Source organism: Scleropages formosus, chromosome 2 (genome assembly GCF_900964775.1).
Source record: "Scleropages formosus chromosome 2, fSclFor1.1, whole genome shotgun sequence".
Classification (NCBI taxonomy): domain Eukaryota; kingdom Metazoa; phylum Chordata; class Actinopteri; order Osteoglossiformes; family Osteoglossidae; genus Scleropages; species Scleropages formosus.
The window spans coordinates 17,160,857-17,177,764 of NC_041807.1; the positions used below are offsets into that span (position 1 = coordinate 17,160,857).

Below are 16,908 nucleotides of genomic sequence, written 5' to 3' on the forward strand. Positions count from 1 at the left end.
CGTATTGATGACATGCACATGTTGCGGCCGTACGAGCTCGCTCTTCCATCAGGCAGCTGGTCGCTCCGAGATGGCCGCGGCAATTAGCACGCGACGCCAAAGTCGGAGAAATAATGGGCACAGTCAGAGGCGAGCGGGACCTTCCCGAGCCTTTGTCAAGCACCGGGCTTGCAGATGTCCAGCAGCCATTAAGCAAGAAGGGCCTGTAATAAATGGCTGCGGCTGTCAGAAAGCGGCGGGATGTGGGCCGCGAGAGTCTGGGAGAGGCTCAACGCATCCGCTAGCCACCAACATGGAGGACTCTTGTTGTAAGGCGAGGAGAAATAAATGGTGGCGCCGAGAACTGAGGATTCATCACAAACGCCGTCAACAAACGGTTTTGTGGCTCGGTCTCCCCGTAGCGTCACCAACGGGGAGGAATGGGGAGGTCCTTTCCCGTGATCTACGCAGTACAGGTGGTTCTTGACCTACGACATAGACGACTCGCAACAGCCAGGACTTGGGGCGGCCGTCCGGCGACCGTGCGCATTATTTTCGAGACCCGACGTCGGATGGTAACATTTAACGACGACCGCTCCGTCTGCTGTACGATAACGTCGGCCGGTCGCTCTGCCGCGAGGCACCGTATCTCTTTTTGTTTGGGTCTCGGTCAGCGTTTGTGTGTTGCAGCTATCGCGCTGTGTTTACACAACTTTCCATTTGTGATTCCCTTCAAGGTACTTTTTATTTAAAATGGCTAGCGAGCGGGGTAGAACAGTTCTCCGTTGGTGCTAAAAAGAAAGCAGCAGAAGACAAAACAGATTCCGAGATGAAAGTGAAAATAATAATGCGGCATAAAAATATAATACGGTACTGCATTCACGGTACATCACTATTATTCTCTCACGGAATTAAGTGTATAATACATGAAATAAGTGAAAATATAACAAAGCCCTTTTGTATAACATAGCATTCATGTATGTTAATTGGTAATATACAGTATTCTTATTGTTCATACAAGGGTGAGTCAACGAGTGTGCATCATACAGTTGTAGAAAAGTTGAAATATCGTTGCGGTACATATGATTTGCCCTCATATAACACATTTAAGGGGGTTTGCAGCTCACAATGAAACAGCCTTCCCAAGAGGTAGTCGGAACAGAAACCCATTGTAAACACTTGCTTATATTCCAAATTTATTAATTTACATAACTTATCGACTTATTTATGCCCGTGTTTTCAACGTACGTCTGTTTGCGTGTATGTATTTTGTACTATATGATTTATATGCATTATATTTACATTACGTGTATTCATTTAGCTGGCACTTTTCTCCAGAGCGTCTTGCAGCGTCGATGGTGTTGTCAAAAAAAGGCCGTATATCTATATGCAGTTTATATTTTGCAACTCCAGCTTCTGTGTCCTAAATGTTTAGTCGGAGTTCTGTCCACAAATTGTTCGGACATCCGACTCAGGAAGGACCACAAATCAAAGGCCCATCACTTCTTGCTTTTTGTGCCCAGGTGTGGTGAAAGAAACACCCTTCTCCCTCACAACTGCTGATCCCTCTCAGTGTCCAAGAAAGCTCTCGAAACCCATCTTTTTCAGAACCATTTTTCCGCCATCGTCCTACCGCTACGCAACTTTGTACCAGGCCATCTACCATAATTTCCGGTATATCCTCTTTCCCGCTCTCGGTTTACCCCCAGCTACCCGAGCAGCGTGTGCCAGGAAAATGAAGGTATGAAACACACAAGATGTGCTTTGGCAACTGCATCTTCATATGTGAGGCTGTAGCTGTAGTGAATTTGAACGTTACTTTAGTGAACACCGCCCTGGTCAGGGCGCCGGTGGTCCGGAGCCTATCGCAGAACCCCTAGGCACAGCACTGAATGTAGGTCGATTAGGTGTGTTGTGAAATTAAATGTTTTCATGAAATATGAGTCAGCTATTTAATTTTCATATGCAAAAATACAAAATAAGGACCGTGTTCTCTGTGAGGAACGGCGACAGTCGCTCCTGCGAAGGTGGGAACAATTAAGATGGCGGAACAGCACGTCTCAGTGCGGCGGGACATTGTTAGGACGCAGAGCCCTCTTGTGGCCGCTTGGCAGAATGCAATGACCTTGAAGCCGGAGGCGTGGACGTTATTGTAAAAAGCTCGTCCTCGTGTGAGGAACGTCTTACAACATTAATGCGTAGGAAAGCGTCTAGACAGATCAGGCCGCACTCTCACCGACATGCAAAACGTGCCTTTTCGATGCATTTTTTTGGGCACTTTGCGAGATGTTCAAGAGCCACGCGACATAACGGAAAATAACCCACTATCATGGAATTCCGGTCAATTTCGGAAAAGTCCGACTCTAGAAGAGACGATTGCCGAGCGAACAAGCGTAACCGCAACGTTCGAAACAATTCGCACAGAACGGAACATCGAGCTCTGCGCGGGATACGTGCACGCGTGCGCGTCTGTGCTTTTATGCGTTACAGTAGGAGCGGCGTCACGTGACGTCCTCGGGGCGAGAGGGTGGTCGAACCGCAGGCGCACGTCCACCTCCCCTCCTCCACAGCGCCCTCTGCTGTCTGGACTTTGGAATTACGCCGAAGAAAGCGCTGCGCTACCATTCTGCCTGCTCTGTCTCCATCTAGTGGTAGAAGGAAGAATTTATTTTTTTTTAAATTAAATGTTTCAACACTCATACTGTCTCAATTCAAAACTCCAAAACCATCACAGTCATAATCCGATATTGCTCCAAGTATGTGCATGGATTTATGTTTAAATTAAATTATGTGTGTATTTTTTTTTTACCTTTAACCTTTCTGATACTTTGTCCAGCCTGACCTTCATTGTTAGATGATGACCTGTATAGTAATTTACTCATTTGTACAGCAGAGTATTCTAAGTGATGAGGTTCAGGCTAAGTACCTAGATCAAGGGAACATCAATGGTGAATTTGAGCTGGGTACTTTTCCAGGCGACAGCCTTTAACACTACACCACCTCTTGCCCCCATCATACATGTGTAGATACATACATGTGTAGGGACAGCTAGTAGTACAGCGGTACGAGATGCTGCCTTTGGACCCAACGGTCGCAGCTTCGATTCCCACCTCCAGCTGTAGAATCCTTGAGCAAGGTGTTCACCCTAAATTGCTGCAGTGAAAATTACCCAGCTGTACAAAAGGGTAAATGATTGTATGTATCTTATTATTATAAGTCTCTTTAGAGAAAAGCATCAGATAAATGCAATGTAAATGTATATACGTTAATAAATGAATGCAAGGGCTTATTTTTCAGAAACACATTGATTTTCACAATTCCCAACATGTGTATTTATCCCCGTACACTGTTAAACCTTGTGGGTAGGACTTCAGGTAAACCTTTGAAGTTGAATTATTTACAAAGTTTGCTGGTAGACAATATTTACAAGAGAACAGGAATGCCGTGTCTCCTCTTTTGCCCAATTTGGCTTTTGGCCCAAACCTCACTTTGTGACTCCATGCGGTCAAAAACAAACAAGTGCCATAAAACAATGTGTTGAGTGGAACAAGGAGGCTTATGGGTGCAGAACCCTTTAACCAAGGACAGAATGTGAAGCTGGAACATCCGTTGCTCTGTTCTGGCCAGAATGAGCTGTAAGAGGCCAGGTGTCTGTCAGAAACCCGGCACTGAGCTTCGTTACTCAACCGCAAGCCATGAGTCAGCCACCCCATGGCCTAATGGTGACCTTTCACCTTTCGACTGGCCCTTAACAGGAGTCCACGTCCGACGTTCGGGTTTCGCTGTGGCTTTCGTTTAAAGAAGAAAAAGGGGCCCCTCCCAAGGGTTGTGATTTTGCGGATAATTGATTTAAAAAAAAAAAATAAAACGAAAAAAATTCATAAACTCATTTGGCACCACAACACAAAATCGGATGTCTTTAAAGTCGAGATGCAAAAATGTGGCGCTTAGAATTATGTTTCACTGGAGAATTGTGTTGTCTTGCCTGCGGTCTGGTGACAGCTGAGGTAATGTCTCCAGCAGGCCCTGGTGCACGTGGTCCTCGGCTTTCAGCTGTTGTCACGTTAGCCGCAGGAGCGGCGCGACGGCCGGCGGAGTGGCGCGTGTGGAAAAGCGGAGAGAGGAACCCTTCCTCATCGTCGTCTCCAGGACATAGAGATCTTTCTGCTGCGGTTCGAGCCAAATTCAGGCTCATCCTGATGATGTTCATCAATCCCGGTGCTCAATTCACAGACCGTGCTGCCGAAGCCAAGCCCCCGCCCCGGCATTGTTCTCAATGTTCACGGCCTCCACCCTGTCCTATCTGTAGCGCGTTTGCCGCTTCCCCGCGGTCAGACGAGCAGGAAGCCAGAAGGTAGACGAACAAACCGCAGGCAAACTCGGCGCCTTGGATGGGTTCTGCAGCAATTTTCCGAAGGACCTGAGGCTCGAGATCTTTCTCCAGCCTGCAAGCATCTCTGGAGGCGACTGTTCCACGAAATAATCAAATAAACGTGCAAAGACAGACGATACTGACAATTATTAGGTTGGTGAACAATTATAAGGGCGAGCCAATATATCTTAACATAGAACAGGAATTTCCGAGCACGCATCCAGACGGTGGTCTGTTTGCAGGTCTCGGTGGTCGTTGACACAAACATTGACAGAACGCAGCAGGAGCGCACTGTCGGCTCCAGAACATTCCTCCGTGTGAAAAGCCCGTCCAAATTAGCCTCTACCCAGTGATGTGGAAAAAGTACTACTGTTTAACCATTGGCTCCAAGTTGAATTGTGAGACTGGACACCAGACAACCGCAAAACTACCGAAATTGAACCATGCTTATTACCGCGGTGCTAAGACCACCCTTCAGTGAACATCAGCATAGGCAAAAATATCAGGTTTTGTGACCATAATGAACGAGCGGCTGCAGGACGGCGCGACTTTTATTTCAGACGTGTGGAGAATGCCGTTTGATCGGGAGCTCGTCGATCCAGCGCTGTCGTCTCCAGATCCGCTACGAAAAAGAGCACTTGCACCTGTGGGTCACGTCTACACCGACCTTTCCATAGAATCTTCATGAGAAGATCCTCCTCCAGCCTTATTCTGCACTTTCACACATTGCCGAACCCAACACATGGCTACCGCCTTAGGCCCGTCATGCGAGAGCTTCCAAGCCGTCGGCTGACAAATAGCAGGGAGCACTTGAAGGCGTCTGAATATTTCATCGTTTATGTCCCCAATATGTGATTTAGCCCTCATGCACTCGTACAGTAATGAAGCTGCAGCGTCTCACTTGTATCACACTGGAGCAAAGCTGCCGCCGCCAAGCGAAACAGTGGAGAAGATGCAGTTGGACCAATAGGTGGAAATGAAGGGGAGGTGAAAGATACCTCCTCCAGGAGTGCTGGGTCTTGGGATTTCCTGTCTCACGAGTCTGTGGTGGAAACTCTCAGCACCGGAGAGAACTCGCAGGGACTCGCGATAAACTAACGCGCTGCTTAGTTTCTGCTTGCTGTTCTCAGAAGGCATCCAAGAACTCATGGTACGCTTTCCTTCATCGGCAAACCCAAACCTCCCCCACATTAAAGCGTTAAAGCGCCAAACCGAGCTCGTACGAGATCATCCGAGGTCATACGTATACCGTACAGAATTCAGTCATTCTTACTCATGGACGGCCCAAATATCCACGCTCCGGTGTATGTACGACTCAGGAATAACACTGTCAGCGAAGCACAACTTGCTTTCGTTTCCATCGGTGTTGACAAGTGAGGCAACATATGTCACGTGCAGCCACAAGCGGTCATCAGGAAAAATTAGAGCTTTATGACAGATTGATCAAAACGAGGAGGGGTGGGCATCCACTGGCATTTGGATCCCCAGAAGTTTTCTTCTTGCCTTTCGGTTGGGAGTTTTTGTTTTCCTTTCCTCCATCGCCAGATGGCTTATTTATAGCTTTAATACCTGATATGGTTTTTGCTTTCATTTATTTATTTCTCATGATCCTTTGTTCAGTGCTCTGTGTCACTTGTGTGAGAAGAGTGCTGTATAAAATAAATTGAACTGAATTGAATCAAAGTCCAAGAGTCAGGAGATGGGCACAACTCAGCCACCAATGAGCTAAACGTAACTGCCAAGTGATGTCTGGAAGAGTTGTGTAAACCCAACAGTCCGGTGATGTACGCATGAACGATCTAAACAGCCAGGTAAACTGTACTATATCTTACATTCTCCTAAATTTGGAATGACCTTATTTGACCTTACATTGGTGGACTTGGTTGACCTCCAAAAGAAGGTCCCGGATGTGCTCACATCTCTGTATTCCACCGACTGACTCAGTGAACTGAAGGATAAAGGCAGAATCTACGCATCTGAAACAATTGCAGGAAATACTTTGACAATCCTCTTACATGTTCCATTTCGAGAATGAACCAAAATCCCTTTAAGATGAAAAGACAAGAAATATTTTAGCGCAGCTGCAGGATCGCTCTGAATAAGGGCTGCATTGTTGCCCTTGTTCTCTTGCCTCCAGATGTTTAGTTTTGTGTGCAGATGCATTGATTTGCATGTGTTTTACTTTAAAACACAATATCTAAAAATCATAAATCCTGCAATAACTATGGTTCCATCCGAATGTTCTTGTCTGCGTACCATATTGACCGTGTTTTAGTATTTATATAGACTTATTGCATTCATCTGCCTGCAAAGAATTTTTCAAGATGCATACAAGCTATAATTGCTGAAACATGGCGATTACCACAAGGATTCTGCTTTCCTGTGTGTAACGTTTACGATCTTCTGGTGTCAATTTTACAAATTGTACCAGCTGTCAAAATAGTATAATTCAATTTAATTAGAAGATATCTCGCTTGGCTAGTTTCTAAACACTCTCCCCCATTTTCTCTGGTACTGGTTTACAACACATTTCATCTGAATATTTGAGCATATTACAATGGAAAGACCATTTATTTACCAAATCCACACAATGCGGAATGCTTGTTCACAACAGACATAAGCCATATGCCTGTCACAGTGTATTATAAATTGCTATTTCACACACACACACACACACACACACACACACTCTGAAGCCACTTGTCCCAGGCGGGGTCGTGGGGAGCCGGAGCCTAACCCGGCAACACAAGGTGTAAAGCTGGAGGGGGAGGGGACACACCCAGGATGGGACGCCAGTCCATCACAAGGCACCCCAAGCAGGACTTGAACCCCAAACCCACTAAAGAGCAAACCTCAGCCAAACTTACTGCACCCCCTATATGACAATTTCTTAGTTATTTTTTGTAGATTAAAATAAATGTGGGCTATGGCTTTTGTGGATTATAATGAATGTTTAACAAATGCAAATACATAAATGCAAATACATGTTGCACGTTTTTCAATTAATTCTTTTGTAAAATCAAAGAATTTTTTAAAAAGAAATTTCAATTGCACCCTTGCAATTAACTCTCTGGACATGGAAAACAACTTCTAGAGGCGTGGTCTATGACTGAATATTCAAACGAAAGTATGGGTCATACTACTTCCCCATTTAAAAGCTTGTTTCCACAGTTTCTTCCAGAACTTTCCCAAATACCACCACTGCAGTACTGTCTCTGTTTTGCCCCCCCCCCCCAAAATGTAGCCATTGGGTGTCATGCAAAATGCCACAAAATATATTCTTTTGATTAAGATATCGAAGCAAGCTATTCACCACAGCCATGACATTCATAGTGAGAAATATTAATAGCAACGAAACAATGTGAAACATTCTGATGTTATTATATTTCATGTTAATATAAAGGAGAACACACGCCTTCTGAACCACTTGTCCCATACAGGGTCATGGGGAACTGGAGCCTAATCCAGCAACTCAGGGCATAAGGCTGGAGGTGGAGGGGACACACCCAGGACAGGACACCAGTCCATCACAAGGCACCCCAAGCAGGACTCAAACCCCAAACCCACTGGAGAGCAGGACCTGGTCCAACCCACTGCGCCACTGCACCCCCTCGTGTAAAGGAGAACAATTAACAGTAAAAGGTCTTTCTAATCATTGTAACTATTCAGTAACAGCAGTGGATGTTATATATCTGTAAAGAAAAATGATTAATCTCTGTAAATGGATAAATAATTGCAAGCGTCTTAACACTGCAAGTCCCCTTAGAGAAAAGTGTCACATAGGTGTATAAATGTAATGAGGTTAACAAGGTGTGTGTTATTTTCGGGTCTAATCCTGCACAATGAGCGTGTTTTAATTCACTTTGCAAGAAAGCTTCTCATGCTCAATAAGAAGAAGGTTTAAATCATTATGATGAATTTTTTCCTTGCCCTGCATTAATCCATATCTACGCAGCCAGGCTTGTACAGCATGGGGCGTCTTATGGGCGGCTGAGGAGTGTTTCACCATCACTGCTGGTGAGGAGATGTTTCCAGGGACGAGACGGAAGTGTCTATCACTCATCCTTTGGGGAAGACATCCCGAGGGTCCTTCGCTCCAAACCTCGCTGACCCCATGGGTGGTGCTCCCATGCTGGCCCTCACTTACACAACACAGAGGAGAAAATAGCCTTGCAAAAGCAAGGGGGAAAAAATATAAAAACCATTTACCGCCTGGATTCATTTTTTCCCCTGCCTTTTTAAATTTACTTTTTACATCTGGCCAGTTTTCGACTTGAGTGCCCACAGATCCGCCGCTACTCAGACTCGCTCCACGCAGACGTCCTGCAATCGCTGCCAATCGGAGACACGTCTCGCAGACAGTCCAGCATCCCGGGAGGGGAGTATAAAATCTGCGCATCTAAAATGGCAACACGACCAATTAGGACTGGAAGTCTTTGCATCAAAAGAACACAGCAGCCTTTGTGTTCTCTTAAACCATCCTCGAAGAAGTCCGATGTGGGACTCTCTTTCTGGCAGGCTACACGCTCCTCAAAAAACATGCTTTGTACAGGACAGGAACTTTTATATCCATAAATCAGCCGGATGGACGTGCTGCCTGGCGTGTGGACATGGTCGGAGATACCTAAACACGTAGCTGGTTTTTCAGGCCAGGCGTGCGCGCGTGTGCCGGGGGACTGAATCTGACTGGCACCGTACGGTGGAGAACATCAGCATGGGGCATTTAGAATGGCTCGCAGCTGCCCACCGAATGCTCTGTCTCACTCAAGTCATACATCCCGGTGCCCATAACTGGGGGTTTTGCTTTTACATTCGTCATCCATCTCTTTGGCATGTTGCTTGTGTCTGTCTGAGACAGTGGAGCCCAACCAGTTTTCCGCCCACCCTTCCCACATTAAACTGCACTCTGCCAATGTGGGAAATCTTATTGATGCACTATTAAGTTCACGATTCAGTTATTTTTATACGTATTTTTTTAATTTCTCAGCATATTGAGAGTTTTTTTTTTTTTTTCTCTCAATTATTTCTCAGCCGACCACTGCACAACAGACAAAACATGATATTTATAAAACAGTGATGATGTATGGATGTAATGTATGGATAATGGGGTTGGTCAAGTAAGCAGGCTGGTAGCTGAGGAGAGGAAAACAAAATGGGAAAAAGGGGGGAAATAAAACTGTGGCAGCCCAAAATCCAACCCTGCCTATTTTCATATACTTACAGTGGACTTGTGTAGCTACAACTACAGCTCTAGACTCTGTGGTCCTCCACGTGATGGAGGAACAAAGTATGGATGGAAGGAGATGTCAAGGGAATGCTCTGTGACACTGCTTGCCTCCCAGGCTGCCACGCGGAGATAGCAGTCGCTGTGATTGTCTTGGCCACCTGGTTGCGCTCCATCCGCCTGCTTTGCCGTGGCCTTCCTCCAGCTGAAAGTCATCCCACACAAATACAAGGATTCCTGACAGATATTCTTCTTGAGACGTCATTTGAAAGCACTTCATGTGCAAAGACACCCGGACAGATCTCCCATAGTCTGCCAAAAACGGTCCCGGCGGACTTTATTCTGGCCTGCTGTTTGAATGAAAAGGAAAGGAATAGAAATATAAAGAAAGTAACACAATTTCTACCATTATTAATGGTTTGTTCACTGCTAAATTGCACTCTTGGCTTCAAGACAGCGAGTAATACAGAAACATTAGACCTTGTCAGGATTTTTTTTTTTAACCATGAGAGGAGTTTCAACAATTCCTGGCAGCACTAACTTCTGGTGCAGGTAACTTGAAGCCAAAAACTACATCCAGGAGGCATCTTCTCAAGCCAAACACTACATCCTCTGGTTACCGTGTGGCAAAGAAACAATTAAGCCTTTTCAAAATCCAAATTATTATGAAACCTTATCAAACGCAAGCCATTCATCGGTGGCAGCCACACATTAGTATGACTTTCTCTGGTCAAATTAACTGTGTGAGTTGTGGTCTCATGCTGGGTCTGGCTGTGGTCCTAATGTGCACACATACAAAGCCATTTCTTCAAAGGGCCTCCACAAAATACCCCCATTTGAAATACACCAGGATGAAAATCATGTCAGTCCTTGATTTTCACAAGGTTGCCTTACTAATTGCCAGCTTAACCCTTCCTTTAACTGACCTTACCAGAGTACAATGTATTACGCTGGATGTTTCCCATGTTAACGTGTATAAAACATCTGACATCGTAAATGTTTTCCTCAGCCATTTCCCCACAATTTTGGGCCTGTATGCCACAGGTTCTCAATAGCCTGTTTTGTTTTTTTTTTTAACAGGAATTCTTCATTTCTCAATTCTACAGAACTCTGTTTTTTGTATATTCTGCCAATATGTGTGTACTTTATTTCATTTTTTCACATTTATGCATTTTTTTTCATTTTGCATTTCCAAACACCAACTGGTGTTAATTAAATCGCTGTTGACATCAGAACTGGGGTTTCAAGACGCTGTCTCCTAACAGCTCAAAGGCCCCTTCAGGAAATAAATAGAAGCTGAAAGGAGGTATTACATTATTATGCAAATGTTCAGCTTGATATGTTTGTTCCTCTAAGTGACATCAGTGGTTGCACAATAATAGGAACACATTGTGTCCTCAATGTGCCTAAATAGCAGCCTCTGTTATATACTCTTTCCTGCAGTGGAGCTCATTGTGAGGATAATAAATTTCGTTCTCTTTATTTCACCCCTGGCGAAATATATTTTCAGTTTTAATTGTTTCATAAATCCATCCGGAATTCTGGATGTGCCCTTGGTAAAGTTAAATGAGGAAAAAAATCGGAGATGTGTGGGAGAACAAAGGTTTTTGATGATGTTGCCGTTTCCTTCAACCAAAACATGTTCCCATGTTCAGATATGGTTTGTGTTTACTGCAGAGATTTATGCTGCGGCTCGTAAAACTGTGTTTACACCTGCCAAAGAAAAAGAAATACAGTTGAACAGACAATAATATATAAAATCATATAAATGCAAAAGTACTGAATCTTTTCTAAAGGTCATCTTCGAGCTCAAGGATTGCTTTACTACTTATTTATTGCCGTTTACTGTCTCCATTCTGTGCTTTAATAATCATGATACGGTATTTTAAAGGATGCGAGTACAAAAAGAGTTCTTTTCTCCTTCTCACAGCCTCACTCCAAAGGGACTCTTTTCTGTTGCGCTGCACATTTCACCCATCTTGGAACTAGCAGATGTCCACGGGATGCTCTTTCCTGGCGAAATCCCAGGTGCGCCGCTCGCATCCGTGTGTCAGCGTGGCGCGCGAGCGCTCGGATCACGTGCACGTGTGCGCGCGCCTTCCTGGCCACAAGGGGGAGGGCTACATCGCGGGAAACGCCGCCGGAGCGGGATGCCAGGGAGAGGACACCGACACCCGGACACTCGGAAACGTGGGATGTTGTGTCCCCCCCCTTGTGTCCCTGAGCCCCGGGAAACGTCTCAAACAGAAACACACCTCGGGAGTGCACGTGCGACACGTGCGTGATCGGCGCGAAAAATCGGCGCGTAATGAACTTGTAACGACTTGTTGTGATCGTGGACATGAGGGCAGACCTTGAATAGGATACACAATTTTATGCAGAGTAACAGGACTCGTTCGCAGCAGCTGAGCCCCTGTGTTTTACACGGGTAGCTTTTATTGTACCTTTGAGAAAGTCCCTTAGCTTAGGCAGAGACGCTTAGTTCGGAAGGAATTACCTCTCCTATGAAAGGTAAAGGTAAAAGTTAGCTTGGAAACAACGTGTCACGTGCTGCGACGCCAGCTATGTATGCGATACTGGTCGGTCGGAATAGCTACGCTTAAATACTCATACTGGGCTGGGGGGGGAATATCTGGCTTGGCGCAACAGCGCGCGCGACACGCCTCCCTTTGCTACGCCTATGAATAAACGTAAAACAGTAATAAGGGTTTTTTGTCGCTTAAAACACGCTTCTCCTTCTGCTGAGAGGCATCCTGATGATCCTTCCATGCCTGCGGTGATCCCACCTTATCGGCAGCGTGGGTGTTTTTCTCTTACCTCTGTCGCAGTGCCTGCGGGTATCGGTAAGAATGTAAAGTAGTGCCAAAAGCCCGGGACCGTGGCAGCTGGGAGCGCGTGCGAAACACCCTGCACGACCCGTCCTGGGCCGAGACGGATCGAGTTACGAACAAAGGCGGTGTTACCTGAAATGAGTACAACATCCGAGCGGCAGACGACTCCTCTTTCCGGCTCCTCCTGCGGGTTCGGACCCGCGCTGCGCTCCGATCGCCTCCACGTGGATGCCGCAGGACCCGAGGCTTCCCGTCGGGATGTCCCATGGAGCAGGAGCGACTGCCGCGAATCCCCGTTGTGACACAAGTGGCGGAAAGAGCCATGCGCCTCAACGCATTTGTTTCGTGAATGGGTCGCCTTCGCAGCTGATGAGATCATGCAAAAAAAGCACCCGGCGTGGATTTTCGACGCGTGTTTATGCTTTGCGCTAATCTACTTGCGCCTCGGGTGAGTGAGCGTTTGTTCCTTCCAACGCATTGCGGCACTTGGGAAATGAAATGCTGCTTGTCTGTGTTACTGGTGCTTTGCAGCGTCTCCGAATTGCCGGCTGCCCTGTCAGGGCCCAGGCAGGTGGCCCCCGGCGACCCCCCAGCTCTCCAGCACTCTTTGTGTCCATTTCCATCAGCCGCCCCGTCCTGCTGAGCGGAGCTGAGCTGAGCTGAACTGAACTTGATACCCCGCGAGACGGGCCTTCCTTGAAATGTTTGCCGCAGGGTTTTGTTGAAAGGGCTGAAGGCTGAAGTGACCTTTTCACGAGCAGGTGAGGTGTCAGGTGCTGTTTGCGGACCTGTTGAAGAAGGGCTTTGAGCTGCTGTCGTCGGCCGGGTCCAGACCCCCCTCCCCCCCGGTGGCCCCGGCTGTGCGGCTCCGCGGGTACCAGCTCGGGGCTTTTCTACCTTTCTTCTACCTTTCCTTTCAGTTCTTCCGCTCCATTCTCGTAGAACAGAAGGCGCACTTTTCTCTCACACACACACAAACACACACTCTCTGTGTGACACCGCACGGCCCACGGTTCCCACGTGTGTTCGAAAGATGAGCGATAAATCTCATTTGGCGCGTCACGGGTTTCGCAGAATCACGTTCGCGCGCAGAGCTCATCGTCATGTCCTTGTACTTCTGCAATGAAATTGTTTCAACGATTTAATCAGAAATGCCCGTTAACGCGCTGCTCTTTTAAAACTTTTTTCCGACGCGCTTTTCGCTTAGTAGCAACCCCCATCCACCTCTGACCCGCATGTGTTACTCGGCCAAAAAGAAATTCGTGTTTTTTTTTTTGTTTTTTTCTTTTTTTTTTTTTTTTTTGCGAACCGGACGCGTCGGAACACCAAACGTCCCTTTAAATCCATTCTCGGCCGCGCGGGAGTTCGTGCCTCGAGAAGCGGGAAGAAGAAGGTTCCTTTCGGAGTAAATGAAGCTTCGCGGAATATCTCGTGTTTTGATCAAGATGAAGCCATTTCCTCACTCGAAGACAAGCGCTCCTTTTTCCACACACGACTGCGATGAGGGACACAGGTTAGGGACCGTGGCGACTGACGCGCGCGCGCGCGCCCGCGCCACCAAAAGCCCTCGTCCCGACAAGAGCAGCCCGTTCTCGGCAGGAGAAATGTGGCATTGCCGCATTCCCTTGTCATTAAACCCAATAATTAACGTCGCGTTACAAGGGATAGCTCAGAAAAAAAGGGATATTCATAAGTACTTAATAGCGGGGTGTGGGTTAATCAAAAGTTTATGAAAACATTTCGCATGAAAAATGGAAAGTCGTGCACATGATGATTTACACTTCCGAAGGCCAAAGGAAAAGAAAAATCTGGATGTGGGAATCATGCTGTTTTCGCAGCGCTCCTTTCAGACTGAGGGATGCATCCTCCTGCGTGGAAGCGTCGCGCTCCTCGCGGGTGCCGTGCCAGGAATGATGCGGTGCGGTCTGCGGGTCGCGGGGCCGGTCAGTGTCGCCCTCTGGCGCTCTCGGGTTGCCGAAGTGGGCGGATTGCAGCGCCTCTCTGCCCAATGGCAGCCGCGGCTCTCGCGTGCCACCCGAAAGCCCTTAAAGCATCATCCGCACTCGGAGAGGAGAGGCATAGAGTGCAGCAGCTCCCAGCGCTCAGGATGACCGGCTCAGCCCCCGCGGCCGCCCCGTACCCACGGCCCAGGCAAGAAGTGGGCGCTGCGCGGCACTGCTAGCACTAGCGCTCCACAGACACGCACACGCACACGCACACGCACACACACGCCGGACGACCGGACCCACAAAGGCTGCACGAGAGGAAAAAAGGAATTACTGCTTCAAGAGGGGAGGAGGAGGAGGAGGAGGAGGAGGAGGGAGCATCATCAGTTCGATGCCAACATGATCATCTTCTCGTCGCGCAGCGTGCTGCTCTCAGTGTACTACCCGCAGATCTTCCTCATCCTCACCAGCGGCAGCTACCTGTGAGTCACACCGACCAAGTGCCCTTCTTCTTCCCGCTTGTTTGTCTGCCTCTTTTGTTCGCCTTCACGCCGGTCATGTTTTCTCAGGCTGCCGCGTCTCTGAGATGCTCGAGCTGCGGCGGGTCGGCACGTGCGCCCGGCACCGCGCGGGTAGAGCGCACATCGGAGGTTTACTGCGAAGAAAGTGATTTACCTTTTCAGGTGGCCGGCACGGCGCGAGTTCACGCTGGTTCTCTAACGGCCACTTCGCTTCCAGCGGACTTTTTTTTCACCGAACTGGAGCAGTGAGTCAGTGCGTGTGATGTGAACCCGGTACAGTGATCCGCGTTTGGTACACGTCACGAGAGAGAGCCTGCGTGTCGTGACAATATTTATGACTCTTTTTTTTTTTTTTTGTTTTTTTTTTTTTTTGTAAAATGTCACGGCTGCTGGCTGTCTGGCAGGACTGGTTTTAACCAATTTGGCTGCGTGTTTTGAACATGCTCCGTAGAACGCGACCCGACATCGGTTTTGAAAGGTGTTGATTTATTTCTAAACTTTCAGAGCGACTTTCCCTGTATTTCACGTGGTTTTTCTCCGCGTCCTCCGATGGTCACAAACACAGATGGAGAGGGTAAGACAGGACAAACATCATAACGTGTAATTTTTTGATGGATTTTTAGCACGGATCAGTACCGTTATATTTTCAATTGTATGAAAGTGGCAAAACTAAGGTTATATTATTATTATTATTATTATTATTATTATTATTATTATTATTATTCGTTCCTCTCAGTCAAATGTGTCAGCTAGTTATTGATGAATTTAGAGTCATTTGCTTGGCCTGAGAGCATCTATTATTATTATTATTATTATTATTATTGTTGTTGTTTTTGTTTTTGTTGTTGTTGTTTTTGTATCAGCTTGAATTTACACAGGACCCAAAGTCACACCATGAAAAATTGTAATAAATTAGTATGTAATATAATACAATTCTAGTCACCACCATGCAGTACTTGATTGTCCATAAGGAAAGGAAGCATTTCAGTGGCAGAAAGGTGCATTTTTCATTTTAAAATACCAGACTATATATTAAACCTCTTACACTCCTGACCTGAGGCTAAAATAGATGTGGGTTATGGTTACAGTCAGCGGTTTGGACATTAGAACGTGCACATCATTGTTTGTTTTTCTCATTTGAACTGCGCTATTCGGATTTCAGGGAATTCGATATGCTTGATTCAGAGGAAAGGACAATTTCGTGCAGCAGTCTGAAAGAGGTGACATTCCTCCGAACTGGTGATGCATTGGGTGAACACACAGTCATCCTCACTCATCCTTGTTTAGGGGTGTTGCAACTTGTCAGGTTTGGGGGGGCGATCACAAATATCTGTAGTAACGCTCAGAGCAGTTGTACACCAGTACTGGGGGAACATTAGGTTTTTTTTACCACAGTGGGGATACAGCTGTCCCTCGAGCCTGTGTCATCAGTCATCCTCAGTCATCCACTGTGTTTCACAACATGTTTTCGAAGACTTACTGCTCTTGATTTTAGCAGCATGTTTTCCTCCACTGGCCTTTTTTTCCAAAATATTTTCGAGGGCTGATGAGGACGAATAATTTCCCAGCTGTATCTCCAGCCACCTCTGCGCTGGGATTAATCCCTTCAGGTGCTCTGCAGACTTGAGCAGAAGGTTTTCATAGCTGACACTGGAATAACCTTACTCTGTGTATGTTCACACACCAGTCGGGCATACGCATACATAATATTTACAAAATCTGCTTCCTTTTTCTGTGAGTGCACTAAAATTAATACTGTGCTATTAATTAATACTGTAATACTAAATGAATACAAACTGCCCACAATGAGCTCATTAAAATCACATTTTAATAAGCACTCGAGAGTGTGTTATTCCAGAGACTGCATGGTATTCTGCTGGCCCTGAGTCCAAGCACTGGAACCACATAGGTAGGTTATGGTTTGTGGGAATGAGAAAGATCCTGCCACAGTCAGCAAGGCTTTTGTGTCTCCTGAGAGCTTGTGTGAGTGGGGCAGCACTAAGGGCACGAATTGTACACATTTAGCCACTTATTT

At 46.6% G+C, this 16,908-nt stretch overlaps 1 protein-coding gene across 2 annotated transcripts in view; it reads left to right on the forward strand.

Moving 5' to 3' along the window:
• Nucleotides 1-11,417: 11,417 nt before the first annotated feature.
• Nucleotides 11,418-16,908, forward strand: part of LOC108931577 (protein Wnt-7b-like) — a 28,249-nt gene continuing 22,758 nt past the window's right edge. Inside the window, exon 1 of one of the 2 annotated variants that reach the window (XM_018747441.2) lies at nucleotides 11,418-12,854. In XM_018747441.2, coding sequence (XP_018602957.1) covers nucleotides 12,784-12,854 — 71 coding nt within the window. In that variant the 5' untranslated portion in view covers nucleotides 11,418-12,783. The other variant, XM_018747440.2, reaches the window with a different exon arrangement.